The sequence below is a fragment of the Ovis canadensis genome, chromosome 17 (assembly GCF_042477335.2).
Source record: "Ovis canadensis isolate MfBH-ARS-UI-01 breed Bighorn chromosome 17, ARS-UI_OviCan_v2, whole genome shotgun sequence".
Lineage (NCBI taxonomy): Eukaryota > Metazoa > Chordata > Mammalia > Artiodactyla > Bovidae > Ovis > Ovis canadensis.
In genome coordinates this window covers 54,632,314-54,656,779 of record NC_091261.1, presented here as the reverse complement: position 1 = coordinate 54,656,779, position 24,466 = coordinate 54,632,314, and the positions used below count along the sequence as shown (strand labels likewise).

The 24,466-nt window shown below is 41.8% G+C and overlaps 1 protein-coding gene across 4 annotated transcripts in view; it reads right to left on the bottom strand.

The window, feature by feature from the left end:
- ZNF268 (zinc finger protein 268) overlaps nucleotides 1-21,789 on the bottom strand; it is a 36,429-nt gene extending 14,640 nt beyond the window's left edge. The window contains exons 1-4 of one of the 4 annotated variants that reach the window (XM_069557334.1): nucleotides 21,576-21,763; nucleotides 21,209-21,264; nucleotides 21,075-21,137; nucleotides 2,957-3,157 (exon numbers count right to left, since the gene is read on the bottom strand). Coding sequence is in view for 2 of the 4 variants with exons in the window: in XM_069557333.1 (XP_069413434.1) it covers nucleotides 2,957-3,157; nucleotides 21,209-21,241 (234 nt within the window). In the remaining 2 variants the exon portion in view is untranslated. Of the gene's footprint in view, nucleotides 1-2,956; nucleotides 3,158-21,074; nucleotides 21,138-21,208; nucleotides 21,265-21,513 lie in introns of all 4 variants that reach the window. The other 3 variants (XM_069557333.1, XM_069557336.1, XM_069557335.1) reach the window with 3 other exon arrangements.
- Nucleotides 21,790-24,466: the final 2,677 nt, after the last annotated feature.

Genomic DNA, 24,466 nt, shown 5'->3' with positions numbered 1-24,466 from the left:
AAAAAATCCAGAAACACTAGATGCTACAGAGGGTGTGGGGAAAAGGGAACTCTGTGTTGTTGATGGGAATGTAAATTGGTACAGCCACTATGGAGAACAGTATGGAGGTTCCTTAAAAAACTAAAAAGAGAATTATCATATGACACAAATATCCAACTTCTAGGCATATAACTGGAGAAAACTGTAAGTTGAAAAGATACATGTAGCCCAATATTCACTGCAGCATTATTCACAGTAGCCAGGACATGGAAGCAATCTAGACATCCATCTACAGGGGAATGGATAAGAATGTGGTATGTACATATTTAGAGAGAGTCTAAATATGCAGCAGCCATGAAAAACTGCAGCCATGAAATTACAGGACACTTGCTCCTTGGAAGAAAAGCTATGACAAACTTAGTGTATTAAAAAGCAGAGACATCACTTTGCTGACAAAGGTCCATATAGTCAAAGCTGTGGTTTTTCCAGGAGTCATATACATATGTGAGAGTTGTACCATAAAGAAGGCAGAGAACTGAAGAATGAATGCTTTCAAACTGTGGTGCTGGAGAAGAATCTTGAGAGTTTCTTGGACAACAAGGCGTTCAAACTAGTCAATCCTAAAGGAAATCTATCCTGAATATTTCACTGGAAGGACTAATGCTAAAGCTGAAGCTCCAATACTTTGGCTACCTGATGTGAACAGCTGACTCGCTGGAAAAGATCCTGATGCTGAGAAAGACTGAGTGCAGAAGAGGGTGACAGAGTATGAGATGGTTAGATGGCATCATGGACTCAATGCACATGAGTTTGAGGAAACTCCAGGAGATAGTGAAGGACAGGGAAGCCTGGTGTGCTGCAGTCCATGGGGTAGCAAGGAGTCAGACACAACTGAGTGACTGAACACACACACACAATGGAATATTACTCAGCCATAAAAAAGAACAAAATAATGCTATTTACAGCAACACGGATGGACCTAGAGATTGCCATGCTGAGTAAAGTAAGTCAGAGGAGAGATATATATATCAATTATATGTGGAATCTTAAAAAAGGGTACAAATGAGCTTATTTACAAAACAGAAATATTGTAAATCAACTATACCTCAGTAAAAAAAAAAAGAATTAAAAAAACCAATGACAAGAAAACAACCCAATCCATTTTTATTAAAATGAGGGAAAGCTCTAACAGATATTTCACCAAAGATATAAAAAGAATAAAACACATATAAAAGATACTCAATAATACTAGTTAGCCATTAGGAAAATGCAACTTAAAACCACAATGAAATACCACCTTACTTCTATTAGAATGGTGAAATGTTTAACAACTTGACAATACCAAGTACTGGTCAGTATGAGGAAGAAGGACTCTCATTCACTGCAGGTGGGAATGCAAAACTGCAAGCCACTCTGAAGACAGTCTCTTACAAAGCTAAACAGAATCGCCATACAATCCAGCAATCAAGCTCCTAGATATTTACCCAACTGATCTGAAAACTCATGTTCACACAAAAACCCACACATAAATGTTGACAGCATTCATAACCAAAACCAGAAGCATCTGGATAGCAAGACATTATAAATATAGTGTGAAACTGGCTCAAGGATAGAAAAGTAGACCAATAGAACAGAATGAGTTGTGAAACCAAACCATTTTTATGGACTCCTGATATACAACAAGGAGGCACTGCAGAGACATAGGGAGAGGTCAATCTCACTTCAGTGAGACTGGGCAATTAGACAATATGATGAAAAAAAACACATCTTTTGACTCCTACTCACACGAAACATAAATAATTCTACATGTATTATGAGTCTGCCTGTGAAAAGATAAATCTGAACAAAGAATGATGTCTTCATGAGCTCTGGATAAGAAAAAAGTTTTTAGGTTGGACACAAAAAGCACTAGTAATAAAAAAATATATATAAACTAAGTTAAAATTAGAAACAGCTGTTCATCAAAAGACAGCATTAACAGAATGAAAGGGCAAAACAAACAAACAAAAACCCAGCTTGTAAACAAATACTGAACAACAGTTACTGCTATGCAAACTGAAGAGAGAGGCATGCTGATGCCTGAAATATATTAAGAAATACACCAAAAATAAGCTGGGATGAGAGATGCAGAGGGATGGAAAGATGGACAATGTGATAAAACAAATACAATAAAAATGTTAAAGGTAAATTTAAGGTGATGAGTATACAAATGTTCACTGTAAAATGCTTTCAATTTTGCCCTGTGTTTGAAAACTGTCAAAACAAAATAGTGGAGGTGAAAGAAGCACTGCAGGTAAAACATGAATATGGATTTGGTATCAAGTTTGCTTTGAACGTCAATGTGCACGAATCACTGAATCTTGTTAAAACAAAAGTGTGATATAACAGGACTGAGGTGGGGCCTGAAACTCAGCATTTCTAAGAAGCTTCCAGAATACAAAGAACGGCTTTTAGAGGATAAGAAAAGGCATAAAATATCCATGTAAGGTAACAAAATATCCAAAAAACATGCCAGCAGGAAATGCAAAGCAAACCCATACAGAGATACCACCATACCAGAATGGCTCAAATTAAAAAGAACAGCACTTAAAAGTTGACAGAGAATGTGAGGCAAAGGAAGACCCAGACACTGCTGATGGTCATCTAACAGGATGGTGCTTAATGAAAAATATAAGCAATAGAGCAGGAGATACACATGTACATGCCATGAAGATATATTAAAAGTGGATTCACACCAATAATGATACACACGTTGTAAAGACATAAACCAAACAATGTGCATTATAAAAAATTATGGGGTGGAGGAGCTGAAAATTGAGTCTGCGGAAACCAGGAAACAGGGACCTCAGGGACCTTCCACGACCTAAGAAGAAAGTTACTTTAACCTTCCCACCTAAGGACCTCCATCCCCCTCCCTACCAAAAAAATTAAAAAAGGAATAAAGAAAAGAAGTGGAAATAAACAAACAATGACTCACCCAGGATTTCTTGGCTTCCGGCTGCTCCTGGGAAATAAGCAGCCACTCCAGGACCTGTGCTGTCCCAGGTCTCCTGGGCCTCTGCTGGGGTCCTCCAGGGAGAGGCTTCTGGTCAGGGGTCCCTTGACCCAGGATGGATTTCTCACTTTGGAGCTTTCTGCTCACATTGCATGAACTGTCTCGCTCCTGGAGAGGTGGCACCTGTAGACCCAAGAGCAAGCACACATCTGAGAGCACATTTCTAACCGTGGTCTCTTTTGCTAGTGAATGCACTCACCCCGGCTGCGTCGGGGGTTCTGCGGACTGTGGCCAGTGCTGCTGAGAGGACAGAAGTGAGAGGAAATGGAAATAGGGAACCCAGCACACTGACTATAGCCTCCCACCCAGACTCTGCACAGACCACCAGGAACCCCGAAAGGGCAGCAACCACCTTGAGATTTAAACAACTTTGGGCAGACACTTAAAAAGAACACGATGCCAGGTGCTAAGGAGTAAATGACCCTGCTTTCTGTGCTTCTCTCATAGCTCAGCTGGTAAAGAAACCACCTGCAATGCAGGAGATCCCAGTTCAATCCCTGGGTTGGGAAGATGCCCTGGAGAAGGGGAAAGGCTACCCATTCCAGTATTCTGGCCTGGAGAATTCCATGGATGGTATGTATAGTCCATGGGGTCACAAAGAGTTGGACATGACTGAGTGACTTTCACTTTCACTTACTTTAGGTGGGTGGACACTGGAAATAGATCTTGGATGAAACAGTCTGTTTCAGTAGAGTTTCTTCTCAATAATCTGGATGTCCATGAACAACTCAATTAATCTCTCTCTCTGAGTCTTACTTTTTGTTATGAAACATTAAGAGTAGGGTGAGATCAGGGTGGCAGTGTAGTCTTTTAATCTCCCAATAGAAACAAGAGGCTATCAGAATAGTAAAAGAAGCCAGAGACATCCACAGACAAATGGACCCAGGTAACAGGGCTCCTCACAAACCTCAGAATCTAGCAGATGCAACCTAACTGCATTGCTGGGGGGAGCAGGGGCCACAGGTGCCAATCTCCAAAGTCACCAGTAAATGAGCACCCCCAAAGAGAGAGCACCTCCCAAATGGAATCTGAACCCCTGAGGCACAGGGCTGCAGGTGACTAAAAAAGATGTTCCCAAAGTTATTAAGTGATCAAACAGTGTTGGGGTCTCTGAGAAATGATGGGCAAACAGCCCCTCCTAGGAGGTTGGGTTTTCACTGCGAAATGGAGACCAAATTAATCAGCAGAATTAAAAAAAAAAATCAAACAACATTCAGGCAAAGAGAGGGATGAAGAGAAAAGAGATTCAGAAGATGAGAGGGAAAGGGGAGAAAAGGGAGGGCAGAAACGCATTAAGCAGTCAGAAGGAAAGGCCCAGAGGACGCTCATTCCAGAAGCTGTTTTAACAATAAAATACAAGGTGTAAAAATGGGTGAAACACGTTAGAATACAAGGCACACTGAGCTCTAGGAAACCCAGGGCAAGAGGCAGAAAAAAGCCTTCCTGACAAGGCTGTGTTGAGTCAGGTCAAGTATGTATGTATTTACTTCCAAAAGAATCACTAAAATAAACTAGAAACTTGGATTACCTCTGGAGGAGGGAAGGGACAGAGTAGGAGAGATGGAAGCTTGTCTGGATACAGGCATGCTTCCATCTCTTACTTTATACATTAAAAAAAAAAAAATTGGAGGACAATTGCTTTATAATGTTGTTGACCTCTGCCATACATCAACATGAATCAGCCACAGGTATACATATGTCCCCTTCCTCCTGAACCCCTTTCCCATCTCACACCCCATCCCACCCCTCTAGGTTGTCACAGAGCACTGAATTGAGCTCTCTGTGTCTACAAAGCAAATTTCCACTTTCTGTATTACATATGGCAATGTATGTTTCCATGCTATTCTCTCAACTCGTCCTACCCTCCTTCCCCCACTGTGTCAAGTCTGTTCTCTATGTCTACATCTCCATTCAGTTCAGTTGCTCAGTCGTGTCCGACTCTTTGCGACCCCATGAATCACAGCATGCCAGGCCTCCCTGTCTATTACCATCTCCCGAAGTTCACTCAGACTCGCGTCCATCGAGTCAGTGATGCCATCCAGCCATCTTATCCTCTGTCATCCCCTTCTCCTCCTGCACCCAATCCCTCCCAGCATCAAAGTCTTCCAATGAGTCAACTCTTCGCATGAGGTGGCCAAAATATTGGAGTTTCAGCTTTAGCATCATTCCTTCCAAAGAAATTCCAGGGTTGATCTCCTTCAGAATGGACTGGTTGGATCTCCTTGCAGTCCAAAGGACTCTCAAGAGTCTTCTCCAACACCACACTTCAAAAGCATCAATTCTTTGGCGCTCAGCCTTATTCACAGTCCAACTCTCACAGCCATACATGACCACAGGAAAAACCATAGCCTTGACTAGACGGACCTTAGTCGGCAAAGTAATGTCTCTGCTTTTGAATATGCATCTCCATTGCTGCCCTACAAATAACAGGTTCATCAGTACTATCTTTCTAGATTCCATACACATACATTAATATACAATATCTGTTTTTCTCTTTCTGACTTACTTCACTCTGTAAACAGGCTCTAAGTTTGTCTACCTCATTAGGACTGACTCAAATGCATTCTTTTTATAACTAAGTAATATTCCATTGTATATACGTATAGTAATTTCTGTATCCATCCCCCTGTAAATGGACATCTAGGTTGCTTCCATATCCTAGCTATTGTAAAAAGTGCTGCAATTAACACCAGGGTACATGTGTCTCTTGGTTTCTGTAGAGTATATGCCCAGTAGTGGGACTGCTGGGTCATATGGTAGTTCTATTCCTAGTTTATCAAGGAATCTCCACAGTGTATCAATTTACATTCCACCAACAGTGAAAGAGGAGAGCGAAAAAGTTGGCTTAAAGCTCAACATTCAGAAAATGAAGATCATGGCATCTGGTCCCATCACTTCATGGGAAATAGATGGGGAAACAGTGGAAACAGTGTCAGACTTTATTTTGGGGGGCTCCAAAATCACTGCAGATGGTGACTGCAGCCATGAAATTAAAAGACGCTCACTCCTTGGAAGAAAAGTTATGATCAACCTAGAAGCATATTCAAAAGCAGAGACATTACTTTGCCGACTAAGGTCTGTCTAGTCAAGGCTATGGTTTTTCCTGTGGTCATGTATGGATGTGAGAGTTGGACTGTGAAGAAGGCTGAGAGCCGAAGAACTGATGCTTTTGAAGTGTGGTGTTGGAGAAGACTCTTGAGAGTCCTTTGGACTGCAAGGAGATCCAACCAGTCCATTCTGAAGGAGATCAGCCCTGGAATTTCTTTGGAAGGAATGATGCTAAAGCTGAAGCTCTAGTCCTTTGGCCACCTCATGCGAAGAGTTGACTCATTGGAAAGGACTCTGATGCTCGGAGGGACTGGGGGCAGGAGGAGAAGGGGATGACAGAGGATGAGATGGCTGGATGGCATCACGGACTCGATGCACGTGAGTCTGAGTGAACTCCGGGAGTTGGTGATGGACAGGGAGGCCTGGCGTGCTGCGATTCATGGGGTTGCAAAGAGTCGGACACGACTGAGCGACTGAGCTGAACAGTGCAAGAGGGTTCCCTTTTCTCTACATCCTCTCCAGGCCATTCTGATCAGTGTGAGGTGATACTTAATTGTAGTTTTGATTTGGATTTCTCATCTGAGTGATGTGAGCATCTTTCCATGTGTTTGTTGGCCATCTGTATGTTTTCTTCGGAGAAATGTTTGTTTACACCTTTCGTCCATTTTTTTGATTGGGTTGTTTTTCTGGTATTGAGCTGCATAAGCTGCTTGTTTATTTTGGAAATTAATCCTTTGTCAGTTGTTTCATTTGCAAGTATTTTCTCTCATTCTGAGGTTTGTCTTTTAATCTGTTTATTGTTTCCTTTGCTGCGCAAAAGCTTTTAAGTTTAATTAAGTCCCATTTGTTTATCTTTGTTTTTATTTCCATTACTAGTTTTGAATAATGTAAATATTTTACATGATTAAAAGGAGGAGGGAAGGCAATCACTGAAGTGGAAAATGTCAACAAATATTTCTGTTTATACAACTGGAAACAAAACTGTAAGAGACAATCATATTTCTTCCTGACCTTAACATGTGGTATTTAACTATGTATTCCTCGGAGAAAATGAGGTACAAAGACTTACTAAACTTCATTTAGTACCCCTGTCAGCAGTAACAAATTGTCATTATTTTAAAACCACCTTATGTTCGCTATAGGACATGACAGTTATATCACTGTTATTATGAACCAAGATATCTAGCACATGACAAAAAGATACAAGAGTAAAGTTTTTAACCTTCCTGCACAGCTGGTGGGGATGTAAAGTGGAGCAACCACTTTGGACCCAGCTTGGAAGCTTCTCAAGGTGTTAAACCCAGGATCACTGTATTACCTGGAAATCCCATTCCAAAGTATCTACTCAGGAGAATTAAAAGCCTATGTCCACAGAAAGGCTTGCACACAAATGTTTTTAATGGCATGACTCTAACAGTCAAATACCTATCAATGGATGAATGGATAAACCAAATGTGATCTACACATTATTTAGTCATAAAAAGTACTGAAGAATGCTACTATATGATGAACTTCTGTACTACACTGTATAGGTACCTGACAATTAGCTGTTTTTGACTATAATGCAAATGCCTGATTGTACTAAAAGCTTCTGATTTCTGAGGTACCACTTCAGAGACATCAATCTTGGGTAAGTTCATTTCCAGCCACACAACTAGATAAAGAGCCAGGCTGCCCACCTTGACAGTCCCCTTGTAGAAAGCCCTGGGTGACCAGGATGACTGCTCATTGAGTGATCCCACTCTCCCCTTCCTGTGCCTTTAATTCTTAATTATATTTTAAATTCACCAATAAATAATGAACCAGCAAGCCCCAGTGACCCAAATATAGGCAGAACTCCAAGTCCACATTCTCGCTCTTTCTCTGCTGTGTGGCCCTGGTGTGCCACCTCCTCCCAGGGTGCTCAGTAATAAACTTTGTTTTTAAAGATCCCTGATGGTTGTCGCTGAGATGCATCTTGTAATCACAGTAAGAAGCACAAGGGCAGGTCCAACCACGGCACTGGCTCATCAGGGAAATGTCTGTGGGGGCTGTGACTAGTGGGGCCCAGGTGAGCCCCCGCCCAGGCATTCCTAGTCACAGCATCACTATTGACAGGCTGAGACCAACACAAAGCCACCTTGAAAACACAGTGTTAAATGAAAGAAGCCAGATACACAAGGCCACACATGTGATATGATTCTATTTATACCAATGTCTAGGAAAGGGAAATTCATGAAAACACAAAGTAGGCTAAATGGCTGACAAGGGGACAGGGGAAAGAGGGGATAGACAGTGGGTTTTGAATGGGGACAGGGTTTCTTTTGGAAGTAATGATAATGTTCTGGAATTGGACATGGTAATATTTAGACAGCTGTGAAAACTAAAAATGAATGTACACTTTAAAAGGGTGAGTTTTCAGCCATAAAAATGAAGGCATTTGAGTTAGTTCTAATGGGGTGGATGAACCTGTAACCTATTATACAGAGTGAAATGAGTCAGAAAGATAAAGATAAATACCATATAATAACACATATATATGGAATCTAGAAAAATGGTGCTGAAGAATTTATTTACAGGGCAACAATGGAGAAACAGACATAGAGAACAGACTTATGGACATGGAGAGAGGGGAAGGGAGGGTGAGATGTATGGAAAGAGTAATATGGAAACTTTCATTACCATATGTAAAATAGCCAACGGGAATTTGCTCTATGGCTCAGGAAACTGAAACAGGGGCTCTGTATCAACCTAGAGGGGTGGGATGGGGAGGGAGATGGGAGGGAGGTTCAAAAGGGAGGGGATATATGTATACCTATGGCTGATTCATGTTGAGGTTTGACAGAAAACAGCAAAAGTCTGTAAAGCAATTATCCTCTAATAAAAATGAATTAATTTAAAAAAAGGTGAGTTTTATGGTATATAAATGATACCCCAATAAAGCTTCTATAAACGAGTATTTTTTTAATTCAATGATTTTTAATAAATGGAAAGTTTTAATCCAGGTTTGTAGCATTGCAACTGTCTCAAAGATTCCTCTAAAACCAAGGTCATTCTCACCTCTGATCCCCAGGCAACCACTGCCTTGCTTCTGTCTGCAAATCTGCATTATCTGGACATTTCATATGATAGGGACCATACTAGATACTGTGCCTGGCTTCTTTCACTCAGCACAATGCTCTGGAGGTTTATTCATGTTACAGACACACCCGTGGTTTGCTCCTTTATTGCTGAATAGTGTTCCATTCTGTCTGTACATTCACGACTTAATCCACATTTATAGTTCTGAGTTATTATACAAATCTTTGTGTGAACATGTTTTCCTTTACCATGGGTAAATTCCAAGAAGTAAAATTGCTGCATTGTATAGTAAGTTTATATTTAACTTTATATTTAACCTTTACAAAGTGACTACACAATTTTATATACCCACCAATAATCTATAGTGGTTCCAATTTCTCTGCATCATTGTCAACACTTCCTGTCTTTTTGGTTACAGCCATTCTAGAGTGTATAAAGTGGAGCTTCATTATGATAATTTGTATTTCCCTTATGACTCATGATGTTAAACATCTTTCCAGGTGGTTCCCATCTATTCATCTTCTCTGGTGATGTGTCTGTTTCATTGCCCGTTTTTTAAATTAGGTTGTCTGTCTTATTGAACTGTAAGCGTTCTTCATAAACTCTGGATATATCTGTTATTAGGAACATGATTTGCAAATATACTACTACCTCCCAGTCTGTGACTTTTCATTTTCTAAATAGTGACTTTGAAGTTCAAAAGTTTTTATCCTGGTGTTGTCCATTTGTAACTCCAAAAGCACAGTCTATAAAAGAGCTTTCTGAGAACTTTAGCCTCAGAGAAGGGTGTGAATATTTTCCCCTGTGATTTCTTCTAGAAATGTTATAGCTTTTGCTCTTTCATTTAAGTCTATGTTCCATTTTGAGTAAATTTTTTTGGTATTGGGTGAGGTAAGAGTCACAGCTCATCTTGTGATAACATAAAATACATAACATAAAACTTATGATCTTAACCACTTAAGTGAACAGTTAAGTGCAATGAAGTACACTCATGGTGCTGTGTAACCATTACCAGCATTTACAATCATCTTCAGAACTCTTCACCCTGCAAAACTACATCCTCTGAACAATAACTTCCCATTCTCCTCTTACCATGGCTCCCTGACAACCATCATGGATCATACGTTCTATGATTCTGACTCCTCTAGGAACTGAAACCATACCCCATAGGATTAACAGAAAGGATTAAATGACCAACAGAAATTCTTGAGCTTGTCTTACAGAACAGTAGCTAGAGGAACAGCTTGTTAAAAACCCCTCTACTTATAAGCCACCCTCACTGACCAAGTTTGCCTTAATTATCTTTTGATTCCCTAACCACCCCCTAGGTAACACCTCTGATGTATGGGTCATAGTAATGAGCTCTTAAGATGTTTTTCAGAAACCTGGAGTCAGCGCTCGTCCAGTTCAAGGCAGCCAAGACTGGCTAGGACCACTGACTAAAAACTGGTCTTGCACACGTGTCCAATGAATGACCTTCTGACGTCAGAGGGCCAAAAATTCCACCTCAGATCATGCTAAGTGCTTCTACTTTTGAACATGTATTCCATAAAGCAGCATGTAACTGAGATAGGCCTGCCTATCTTTTCCCTACCTCCAATATCACCTTTCCATATACCTTCAAGATGATCCCTTGAAGAAGGAAATGGCAACCCACTCCAGTATTTTTGCCTGGAAAATCCCATGAACAGAGAAGCCTGGCAGGCTACAGTCCATGGGGTTGCAGAGTTGGACACAACTTAGCAACTAAACCACCACCACCAGTTCTTTATACCATAAATATCTCAAGTCCCTCGCCTTCAAGGAGGGAGATCTGAGATCTGTTCTCCCATCTCCTCACTTGGCTGGCTCATGAATAAACTCTCTCTGCTACAGACTTTAGCATCCCAGCATTTGGCTCACTGCATGTTAGGTGAACAAACCTGGTTCAGTAACAGAACCTCACATAAGTAGAATCTTGTAGTATCTGTCCTTTTGTGACTGGTTTATTTCACTGAAAATAATGTCCTCAATGTTCATCCATATTGTAGCATGTGTCAAAATTCATTTCTTCTTAAAGTTGAATATACACATATACATTCCATTGTTTATCCATTCATCTCACAGTGAATAGCTGGGTTACTTCCACCCCAAAGAGAGTAATTAAAAAAAGAAAATTGAAAACTCTATAATTTGAATTGGAAACATCAATATGAACTGTAATTTTTTTGCTTTCCAAAGATCCCTAGGTCTCCTTACTCCAACAGCCTAAAGGTAATGACATTCCAGTGTCAATTGAGGTCCCCAAGCACATTCCCTTCTAAAAGGTATAGATTCCTGGAGAAAAGCTTGATTCCACATCTGGGACAGGAAATAGTCAAAGGAGCCCTGAGCATCTTCTTGGGCCCCAAATCAAGGAAGCCAGAAAGCCAGCTAAGACAAACAGTCTTCCAAAAAAGGCTCAGAGTCAAGCTCAAAAGGTTCCCTTTGGCTAAGGCTGGGACAATGTAACCCACTAAAAGAATACTGACTGCAACTGATTGAAACTAAATGAATGTATTAAGATGTATGAGTTTCTTAATCATATTCAAATTTTAAAAAAAGAAAAAAAAATCAGTGGGCTTCCCAGGTGGTCCAGTGGTTAAGAATCTTCCTGTCAATGCAGAGGACAGAGGTTCCATCCCTGGTTCAGGATGATACCACATGCCGTGAAGCAGCTAAGCTTGTGCACCACAACTGAGCCCATGCTCCACAATGAGAAGCCCAAGCAACACAACTGGAGTAGCCCACATTTGCTGCAACTAGAGAAAGCCCACGTGCAGCAACAAAGACCCAGTGCAGCCAAAAATAAGCAAATAAATAAACAAAAAACAACTCGCTGTTGTCACCGATGGCGGTAACTGGGGCACTACCCCCTTAGTGAAAACTGGCAATTAAAGGAAAAAAAATTAAGCATGTATCTGCCAAGCCTATCCAAACTGTGTCTCTGGATTAATGAACAGTTCTATTAATGAAGGAATGTTCTTTTTTAGAGAAGGGTTGTAAATTCAGAAAACTGCTACTAATATGGAAAGAATGATAGAGTTAGCAAGTCACTACTTTGTAAATACTGTGAAACAACTGGCTGAACGGAAGGTCATTAAAGGAGGAAAACTATGAGAAAAGGTTGATGGGACACTTTCCACCACCACCACCACATCATCACCCCCACCCCACCAATCAATCTTTGCACTGTCAAGAGAGAGTCAACCAGACAACGTGCTTCCTGAGGTGAAAATACAAGGCGTCAACAAGAATCCTTGCCCCAAAACATTAATAAGTGAATCTAAAAGTCTTTAAAGCTAAATTTCAGTTTACCAGAAATGTTGGTGACAGAAAATATGTTAAAGTGACCAGAAGAAAACAGAGATAAACCTAAAATGAAGGATATTCTATGGGACAAATGGCTCAGCATCTTTAAAACGACAAAGGGGGGATAAAAGAATGAATGTTGGGTTACTCTGGATTAAAAGAGACTTAATAGTAAGAAGTGTGTATCTTGTTTGGATTTTGATTTGAAAAACTGCCAACATTAAAAGGGGAAACAGGAATCTGAACAAAAAGCAGGTATTACATGACACCAAGGAATTATTTTGTTAGGCGAAATAGTAGTATTATACTTACTTAAGAAAACGTAGGTTTTTTTAATGCCTGGTGAAGTACATACAGATGAAATAACTGATTCTTCTTCAAAATACTTCAAAGTATTTTGGACCAAGGTACCCTCATCCCACATTTAAAATTTTTCCTTAGAGATATTTTTAAGAACAAATGACCAGCCCACAAGAAAACCTTTCAGAAAACAATGACATGAACAAGAACCAAAAAACAACAGAAAATCTAGAGGCCAACAGACAGTGCAACTGATGAATGCTGGTTATAAATCAAATATTAGATTTGAAGACATAAAGGCAAGCTTCATGACTTGGCAAGGGTTTGGACAAATGACTTAGCAAGCACATTTGAAAAAGAACTTAAAAGAACTTACAGGAATGAAAAAATACATTAACCAAAATCTGTTTAATAGCAAGTTAGGATAAACTGGGCTTCCCAGAGGCTCAGCCGGTAAAGATTCTGCCTGCAATGCAGGAGACCTGGATTCAATCTCTGGGTTGGGAAGATCCCCTAGAGAAAGGAATGGCTACCCATTATGGAGAATTCCATGGACAGAGGAGCCTGGTGTGCTATAGTTCATTGGGGTCACAAAGAGTCGGACACGACTAAGCAGCCAACACTAGGATGAATTAGTAAACGAAAAGACAAACTGGAAGAAATTCTCTACAAGTAGCATGGAGAGACAGGTGGGCAAGTGAGAAGTAGGTGACACACAGACCAAGAAAGTCTATCATAAGCTGCACTAGAGTCTAAAAGGAAACAGCAGAGCAGATTAAAAAATGACGGGAAGGGAAGGCACAGCTTTCCAACAGTAGGTAGGTATCTAATGAGTATACAAGATAACAAAATTAAGTTCATTTGTCAACTAGTACAAAAAAACTCACACAAGAGGAGATGGGCTGCTGCTGGGGCTTCCTGGGCACTGTGGGGCTGCTGGGCTAAGGCCAAGGTGGGACACAGCCCTCAGAGACAGCAGCACAGAGGTGCTTCTGCCAGGATCTTAGTTCCCCAACAAGGGATGGGAATTGCGCCCTCCGAGTGGAAGCGTCAAGTCTCTAAGAGCTTAATTCAGATATCATGTTCTGGATGCTGGAAGTCCAAGTTCAAGGTGACAGATTTGGTTTCTTCTGAGGCCCCTCTCCTTGGCTTGTTAAAGTCATTATCTCCTCATTGTGTCCTCCTGTGGCCTTCTCTCTATATATGCACACCACCGATTGCCTTTTCATTTTTGATGGTTTCCTGTGCTGCGCAGAAGCTTTTTAGTTTGATGTATTAACTGTGGTGTTGGAGAAGACTTTTGAGAGTCCCTTGGACTGCAAGGAGACCAAACCAGTTCATCCTAGAGATCAGTCCTGAGTGTTCATTGGAAGGACTGATGTTGAAGCTGAAACTCCAATACTTTGGCCACCTGATGCAAAGACCTGACTTACTGGAAAAGACCCTGATGCTGGGAAAGACTGAAGGTGGGAGGAGAAGGGGACGACAGAGGATGAGATGGTTGGATGGCATCACTGACTCAATGGACATGAGTTTGGATAAACTCTGGGAGTTGGTGATGGACAGAGAAGCCTGGTGTGCTACAGTCCACGGGGTAGTGAAGAGTTGAACACAGCTGAGCAACTGAACTGATTCACACTTAGTTAAGTTTGCTTTTGTTGACTTTGCTTTTGGTTTCAAATCCAAAATACTGTCAAGACCAATGTCAAGGTGCTTATTCCTATTTTTCTTCTAGTCTTACCACTTCAGATCTTATATTGAAGACTTCAATGTATTCTGAGTTGATTTTTGTCTGTCGTATAAAATAGGAGTCCAGTGTCACTGTTTATGTGATGTGGCTGTCCAGTTTTTCCAACCTCATTTATTGAAGAACCTATTTTCTCATTATATATTCTTGGCTCCACTGTAGGAAACTGACCATATATGCATGGATTTATTTCTGGACTATCTATTCTGTTATATTGAAGAAGGAAATGGCAACCCACTCATGTTCTTGGGGTAATCCCACAGACAAAAGGAGCCTGGCAAGCTACAGTCCACAGGGTTGCAAAGAGTCAGATGACTGAGCAACTGCACAAACATACACACATTCTGTTCTACTGACCCCTGTGTCTGTTTTTATGCCAATATTATAGTGTTTTGATTACTACAGCACTGTAATATAGTTTAAAATCAGGAAGTATGATACTTCCAGCTTTGTTATTCTATCTCAAGATTGCTTTGGCTATTTGTAGTCTTTTGTGGTTCCAAACAGATTTTAGGAATTTTTTTATATCGCTGTGAAAATCTTATTAGAATTTTGATAAGGATTGCACTGAATCTGTAGGTTGTTTGGTGAGTATGGACATTTTAATAGCATTAATTCTTCCAATTTATGAGCATGGAATATGTAGTTGACCCTTGACTAACATGGGGGTTAGACGCATCGACTCCTGTGCAGTTGAAAATTCACACATATAACATTACAGTTGGCCCAGAGTATCTGCAGTTCTACATCCACAAATTCAACCAACTGAAGATTGGGTAGTACTGGCATATGTATTTATTGAAAAAGTATCCACATATAAGTGGTTCCCTGCAATTCAGACTCATGTTGTTCAAAGGTAAATTTATTTCCATTGTTTGTGCCTTCTTTTTTGTAATTAATGCCTTAGAATTTTCAGTGTACAGATTTCTCAATTTCTGGTTAAATTTATTCCTACTTTATTCTTTTTGATGAAATAAATTTCTTTTTCTGATATTTTATTGTCAGTATATAAACTTCCAACTGATTTTTGTATACTAATTTTGTATCCTGCAAATTTACTAAATTTGTTTACTAGCTCTAGCACTCTTTTGGTGGAGGCTTTAGGATTTTCTATATATAATAACAAACTATCAGCAAAAAAAGACAGTTTTTTCTTCTTAAAAAACAAAACAAAAACAAAACTTCATACAAGAATCATGCATGAGGGCTAAACGAGTGGGTAAAAGTTTGAGGAGTAAGAAGATATTTATTTAGTCTCATTAGTATCTTCCAGGGCTTCCCTGGTGGCTTAGCAGGTAAAGCGTCTGCCTCCAATGCAGGAGACCCGGGTTTGATCCCTGGGTCGGGAAGATCCCCTGGAGAAGGAAATGGCAACCTACTCCAGTACTCTTGCCTGGAAAATCCCATGGACTGAGAAGCCTGGCAGGCTACAGTCCATGGGGTTGCAAAGTGTCAGACACAACTGAGCGTCTTCACTTCACTTCACTTCAGCATCTCCCAACTGATACTTAATTACAAATGGAAGAGAGAGTAACTTGACAGGGGAGAAAGCACAGACACCACCTTCACCAGGTGAGTCAAGTTCACACCAGCAGTCACCAGTGCCCCGATGCGACAGAGTAGAATACATCATTTCAGAAATGAATCAGAAGCAGCAGCAGACAACCCCAAACTGAGGGATATTCCACAAAATGCCCTGGACTCCATAACCATTATGTCTTGACAAGACAGACTGAGAAACTTTTTGAGAGAGTTAATTCTTAGGTAGGTTGATAAGAAGTCTGGGGTCCTTTGGGAAGAGAAAGAGGTCTGGGGCTCTCAAGGAGAAAAGGACAAACATTTATTTCTACATTCCTTCATCTTAGTCACATAAAATGTTCAGTAACTATGTTGTGGCAGTGGGTCTGGTAAGACCTTTACAAACTTGAGACATTCTTTCGATTTACTGTAATAACCAACTGAAAAAGTATATAACTCCCTTGCTAAGATTAGTGAGGGGGGCACTCTCTATCTCCCTTCTGATGTCTACGTCAGAGGTTTTCTCTGTTCCTTTCACTGTAATAAAGCTTCTGCCACACAAAAGCTCTGAGTAATCAAGCCTGGTCCTTGATCCCAAAGCTAAATCTTCTTCAGAGATCATGAATCCGATACTGTTCACTGAAAGGTATCATTTCCAGGTTAGATGAAAGATCCAGGACAACCCACTGCAATGCACACTTCAAGTTATTCTTTACCCATCAAGGACAGTATTCTCAAAATTTCTATAAAGAACATTTGGCAAAATCGAAATAAGACCTATAAATGAAATAACAACATTGTATTAATGTTAATATCCTGAATCAGCGGTTATGTGAAATATTATTCTCATTGGTAAGAAGAACTAAAGTATTTAGAGATAAAGGAAAATCATGCCTGCAAATAACTTTCAGTTAAAAAACAAAACAAAACAAAACAAAAAAACTGTATGTTCACGGAGAGAAACAGAGGAGAGGAGCCAGGAATGAAGTGAGAGAAAATAAAGCAGGTCCAATAAAATTTTAGTATTGAGGAATCTGAATGAAGGGTATAAAACAACTTTTGTATTATTCTTGCAACATTTCTAAGATCTAAAACTATGTCAAAATAAAAACTTAAATTAAAAAAAAAAACTTTTAAGTAAGAAATAATGTGTTTAGCCTACTATAGCACAGGGAACTCTGTTCAATGTTACATGGCAGCCTGGATGGGATGGGGAGTTTAGGGGAGAATGGATACATTCGTATGTATGGCTGAGAACCTTTGCTGTCCACCAGAGTCCCTTGGACTGCAAGGAGATCCAACCAGTCCATTCTGAAGGAGATCAGCCCTGGGATTTCTTTGGAAGGAATGATGCTAAAGCTGAAACTCCAGTCCTTTGGCCACCTCATGAGACGAGTTGACTCATTGGAAAAGACTCTGATGCTGGGAGGGATTGGGGGCAGGAGGAGAAGGGGACGACAGAGGATGAGATGGCTGGATGGCGTCATGGACTTGATGGACGTAAGATCTAAAACTATGTCAAAATAAAAACTTAAATTAAAAAAAAAAACTTTTAAGTAAGAAATAATGTGTTTAGCCTACTATAGCACAGGGAACTCTGTTCAATGTTACATGGCAGCCTGGATGGGATGGGGAGTTTAGGGGAGAATGGATACATTCGTATGTATGGCTGAGAACCTTTGCTGTCCACCAGAGTCCCTTGGACTGCAAGGAGATCCAACCAGTCCATTCTGAAGGAGATCAGCCCTGGGATTTCTTTGGAAGGAATGATGCTAAAGCTGAAACTCCAGTCCTTTGGCCACCTCATGAGACGAGTTGACTCATTGGAAAAGACTCTGATGCTGGGAGGGATTGGGGGCAGGAGGAGAAGGGGACGACAGAGGATGAGATGGCTGGATGGCGTCACGGACTTGATGGACGTGAGTCTGAGTGAACTCCGGGAGCTGGTGATGGACAGGGAGGCCTGGCGTGCTGCGATTCATGGGGTCGCAAAGAGTCGGACACGACTGAAAACTGAACTGAACAGAACTGAAAACTATCACAACACTGTTATCAGCTATACTTGAATACAAAGTAATACATTTAAATTTTATAAAGAGAAAGAAATATTGTGTTTGATTTCCAAACTGCTTAGAGAGAGAAAAAGAATAAAAAATTATCAGTATAAAAAAGGCAAGAGAGAAGAAACAAAAAAACAGATCAGGTATAGCATATAGAAAAAATACAGTAAGATGGTAATTTAAACTCAAACATATCAGTAATTACATTAATGATCAAGATCAAGAAGCATACCAGTTAAGTACAAGGACTGACAGACTGATTTATTAAAAAAAAAAAAAAGAATGATGCTATTTAAGAGACACATCTAGGACTTCCCTGGTAGTCCAGTGGTTAAGAATCTGCCAGCCAGTACACGAACACTGTTTGATCAGGGCTCTGGGAAGATTCTGCATGCTACAGGGCAACTAAGCCTGTGTGCCACATGCCCAGAGCCCATGTTCCACAACAAGAGAAGCTGCTGCAATGAGAAGCCCAAACACTTACAACTAGAGAGTAGCCCCTGCTCACCAAGACTCAAGAAAGCCCATGTGTAGCAACAAAGACAATGCAGTTTAAAAAAAAGAAAAAAAGGGGGACGATGGACTAGTTGACCAGCATAAGCTGATTCTCAGAAAAGAGGATTCGACTTTGAAACACACCTCAATTTTGTCTAGGTTCTCCATTTCTACTGTGCTAGACAGCACATTCACCACCTCTCATTTGGACCCCTGTGGTCACCTCTGCCCTACTTCACCTACACTTTACTTAGCAGCCAGAAGGGCTTTGAAAAACCAAGTTAGCTCATGTTGTGCTTTTTTCTTAACACATCAGCTTCCCAGCCTGACTGGGCCTCTGACATCCTTTTGTCTGTCTCCTCCCCTCCCCTCCCCCACAACCATAGCCACAGGGGACTTTCTTTCCTGTTTACAAAGGCACCAAACCTCCCCCACCTCGAGGCCTTGGCAATGGCTGTTCCTACCCCGCATGTTCATTCACCTGCTTCTCCCAAGGCTGGCCTGCTCTGGTACCTCAGCCCTGGCAAACGTCACCTCCTCCATGAGGCCTTCCCCAAGCACCCAATCTCACATCAATCAATTTTAACGCCATGTATAACATAACAATGACATTTCCTGTTAAGCAGTTTCTTCATCATTTGTGTCATCTGTCTTCCTCATGAGGTTGCTGTGAGGATTAGTTTGTATCTGTAAAGTGCTGAGATCCATGGCTGGGAAGTGCAGACACTGTATTACTGAAGTTGTAAAGTTTTCTTTATGTAAGTACTCTGCATTGCTTAGGTTCATAGTAGTTCAACTGTTTCATCGCCACCGTAAATAAGCTAACTGATAAACAGGAAGCTGACTGATTTTGTACCATGGTACCTCACTGGATTTTCCTCAAGCTACCACTCTCTTCCCACTAAACAGGCAACCAACGTGTTCCCTCCATCCTTCTCCTTCCACTTCTGCCCAATACACATCTACATTCACATTCTGCTCTGGAAATATTACCAGCAAAACCCACCACTACCATCACCACCATATCCAATGTGAACTTCTCTGATGTAACATTACTTAACCTCTCTGGGTCATCTCATAGGTAACCATTTTTGAGGTTTCTTTTTCTGACTCTGAAACACAAATCTCTCCATTTCTCTAATTTCTGATGGGCTCCTCAACCTTCAGCCCCTCCTCCACTGTCTTCACTTGTTCATCACGTGCACACTGCCCTTGGTCCTCTTCCCAGGGCACAATTGCTCTTTGAGCTCACCTAGCTGGACCTATTCATTGTAACCTGTCCAGACCTTTGAACTGAGACACATGCCTACCCATCTGCCCACCAGCATCTGCAGGGTACCACCATATCCAACAGAAATGTCCACCTGGCCCTCCTGAACAACTCTGATAGTCTTTGCGGACTCAGGAAATGGTACCTCCCAACCCAGGGCCACAAAGCAGACCTCCAGCAGTTATGCCTGGCTCTTCTTGCTCCCTCACCAACATCCAACTAGTTACCAAGTCCACTTGCTTCTGACTCTGTCTCTTTTCTCAAAACCACTAGTGTACATAAGCCTTATCATCAATTGCCTGATGTTTACTGTTCCACCCAAAATTCCTTTGGAAAATACTTCAATGAATCTTTCTCCACTAGAGGATAAAATCCAAGGTGTTTCTTTTTTTTGGCAGCACCATGTGGCTTGCAGGATTTCAATTCCTCAACCAGGGATTGAACCTGGGGTCACAATGATGAAAGTTCCAAGCCTTAACCACTGAACTGCCAGGGAAGTCCCCAAATTCAAGTTTTTAATGTGACCCTCAAAGCCCTCTACGATCCAATCTCTACCTATGGCTCTGGCCTCATTTCTTACACTCCATCACCACCATCCCCTGCAAAATCCTAAACTCTACATTTCAGCAACTGTAGTGTTCAAAGTTCACCAACATATTAGATCATTTGAAGCCTCTAAAATTTGCACACTCCTTCCTTTTCCTAGGCTGTCCCTTGTTCACCTCACTTACCTTTCAAATCAGTTTAAGACTCCCTTATTAATCCCTGAGGCACTTCTTGGAGTGTCCTTATTTCCAAAACAGACCCTGTGCTGTAGGTCCCCACACATTTTCACAGCTTGCTTTCAGAGGACCCCTAAGGTGTCACTGTGCTTGTACATTTTATTGCCCACCATCCCTACCAGATCACAATTCTTCCAAGGCAAGAATGACTTATCTTTGCACCCTTAGCACCTGCCCTAGGATCCAGCAAACAAAAGACAATAAAACTGTTGAATAACTAAAGAGACAAATACGTAATTTCCCAAATGAGGTCCCAAAATCTTAGACACAGAAGGGAAAAACTAAGAAAATGTGTGTCGGAGAAACTGGAAGATGGATGATTACGTCTTTTTAACTCAAGATTCATGGTATAGAATTGGCAGAAAAGAGACTGAAGTGAGTAAATTAACAGTCTGATGACAAGAAGCGCTTCTGGACGGTCTAACGTTACCTAAAGGAGGCCCAGTGGTTTGGCAGCGGGATGGGGAGAGGGAACTCCATGCAAACGCCAACCCTGGAAGAGACGGATGAGCACACGTCGGTCTTTAGGGAGTTTTTCAGAAACTAAAGAAAATCCCTACTCACCCAGATGGCAGCTGTCCGGACCCTGGTGGCCATCCCCACAGCCAGTTTTGAGTTCCCTGCAAGAGAGTGACAGGACCCGATGGCTGCGGGAGGAGAGAATCGTGAGGGAACAGATCTCTCCGCCAAGCCCGCGCCCACGCGGGACCCTCTTGATACCAGAGGACGTGCACCTCCCTCCTCTCACGCTGCCGCGGCGTCACTTCGTCCCCACCTACACACACGCGACTGGGCCAGGGCAGGCGTGAGGGAGGCCAGACCTTCTGCACGGTCCCGCCCCCTTGATTTTGGAGGGAATTGGCGCGCACCCGCTCCCCCGAACCCTGAACTGGAAGCGCGGGAATGCGGGGGAGATGCGCTCCCAGCCGACCTCCTGGATCTTGCAACCAGATCTGCTCGTTCTCCCTCTCGACTTTGAGTCACCCGCTCTGGGCGCTTCGGCGACGGCCCTCGGGCAGCCGAGGTCGGCCGGCACCAGCTCAGGTCACCGCGACCGGCATGGAACTCGGCCCACCGAACAGGGCTCTCCCGGGCCGGTGCCGAGTGGATGGCGGCTGCTAGGGACGCACAGGAATTGCGTCAGTGAGACCCACGGGCAGGACAAACTACAACTCCCAGAAGCCTCCGCGGTCATCCCTCCTCCGAGGGTGGCTCCGACCAAGGGCCGCCGGGAGGGGGCGCTGCAGCCGCGAATCGCAGGGTTCCAGGCCCCATCCTTGGGCGGGCGTTTGGGGGCTTTCAGTAATACAGAGGATTAAAAGAATTTATAGCAATAGCGCAAAGCAGGGAGGGGTGGGCGTTGACTTTAAACTATTTTGATTCCTGCTTTCCAATGGCAGAAGTACTAATTTAAAGTTTAATAACAAAAAGATATATTCTGTTGAATAAGAGACATTTTCATGTAAATTAAATTTATTTTCCAGAAAAATTCGGAATGGCATTGTTTTCCTTTGGGGGTGGGGATGGGAGAATCTTTTAACTGTCCAGCTTAATGTAAAACGGCTGGATTCTCATATGTGCTTCTGCATTCACTCTGGTTGTGTATGTTGCTTCTGTGGAAGTATATTAAAACATCTGGCCACACATAGGTATGTCGTTGGAAAAGGACAGTATTTCAATATACTTAGATGATTTTACTTCTTAGTAAAAGCTGAACAGGCATAGGTCAGTTGCAGTATACCATCTAAAACCATATAGGTAAACTTTTTCACTCTATTAAAACTCATTGGTTTGTCTTGCACTTTGAACGGCTAGTTTTATCAGGCATGATTTCATAACATCATACACTGGTCATTTGGAAAATATGGGTTCATTGACTAATGCATATCTTCCAGATGTTGACACCTTTCATAGCACAATATGAAAGCTGCTATTTATCAGTATCACCACTGACATTAAACTATTGAGAATCTGTGAAGTTCACAGTGGCAGACACAAGATTTCCAAAATTCCATTTTCACTTGAAAACTCTAGTTTTATGTTGGCAAAAAATGCTGTCTTTGTTTCCCTTTAAGTGACAGCTTACTTGGTTGACTGTTGAGACGTCTGCCACATTCCCATGTCTGCCTCATCTTTCAGGTTTTCTTTCACTCAAAGTTCAGCTCCCAACTCATATAATCACACCAGTGATTTTCCTGGAGACTACTATGGAATTTCAGGATACAGCACAGAATACTTGTTGCAAAGATACTAAAAAGATGTGGACTCAAGAGTTGAGATTTAATAAAAATATTTTTCACTGCTCCATCAAGAAGTGAATTGGTCTTTTTGAACAATGAGATAGTTATAAAAGAATAGAAAAAAAGACTGCTGTCTCACAAAGCATTTAAATTAAATTTTAAATATTAAATGAGGAAAGGAAGGACATGAGTTTGAGCAAACTAAGGGAGATAGTGAAGGACAGGGAAGCCTGGCATGCTGCAGTTCATAGAGTTGCAAAGTCTAAGACATGGCTTAGTGACTGAACAAGTTCTATGCTGAAATGTGGAGTTAGCATCCTTTGCCCACTTGTTTGTTAACCAGTCTCTGTAATCTACTAAGTTCTCATGCTGTGTTGGTTTTCAGTGGGTGCTATAACAAATCACCACAAACTTGGTGCCTTAAAACTACACACATTTATTATCTCACACTTCTGAATGTCAAAGTTCCAACAGAGATCTTTTGGATTAAATCAAAGTGTTGACAGTGAGACCTGGGACCCTTTACTGCAATGCACTTGGACACACCTCTCCTCAAGCAACAAGGTACAAAGAAACTCTATGGGACTAAAAACAACTGCACATCTGGGAAGCAGGGGCAAATTCTGGACAAATGATACAAGGAGACCAAAAAACCCAAATGCCACTTTTGAAGAGCTGGGAGCAAAAGCAGGGTACTGCTCGGACCCCTTGTTCACAACACCACCTAAGGGGTGGGCAAAACACCTAAGCCAGCCCTCCAGCCCGACTCCTGGTCACACTCCTACTCTCACCCCCTATAAGGAACCAGCTCATGCCCACCTTAGGGAGTGAGCAAGGGAACCTATTACCTGTTCTCACTCCTCCCTGCTGCAGTAGAAGTCCTGAATTTCTTGTCTGGCCTCTGATCAATTTCTATTGACTATGGAGGCCAAAACCCCTGGTTGATAATGTCAGGTCTGTTTATTTCTCTCCCTTGGTTCTTGCCTTGTCATAACAAAGATTTGGAACAACAGACTACTTACAGCTCAGGCAGGATTTCTTGACCCCTGTCTCATTGTAGCAAGGATTCACAACAGCAGACTGATTACAGTTCAGTTACAAGCTCTTCCCTGGTGGCTCAGATGGTAAAGCATCTGCCTACAATGTGGGAGACCTGAGTTCGATCCCTGGGTTGGGAAGATCTCCTGGAGAAGGAAATGACAACCCACTCCAGTACTCTTCCCTGAAAAACCCTATGGACAGAGGAGCCTGGTAGGCTACCGTCCATGGGGTCGCAAAGAGCTGGACATGACTGAGTGACTTCACTTTCACTTTACAGTTCAAGCAGATAGATCTTTATAAACAGTGGACAGAACAAAAGAGTGGCCACGGTCCCTCTTCACTTCCCTTTTTATACTCCCTGTCTCCTCCTCTCCTCCTCTTGGTTCTGCCCTATGCAAAATACAAATGGGTGTATGCTCAGTCGGGTAAGGGGACATGTCTGGGCATACGTGAAATAGAGTTTTTACATATTCATCTAGCTGGGGATGGACTGAAAGTTTTGACAGTTGCAAGTTACATAACAACAGACTATAGTGCTTGT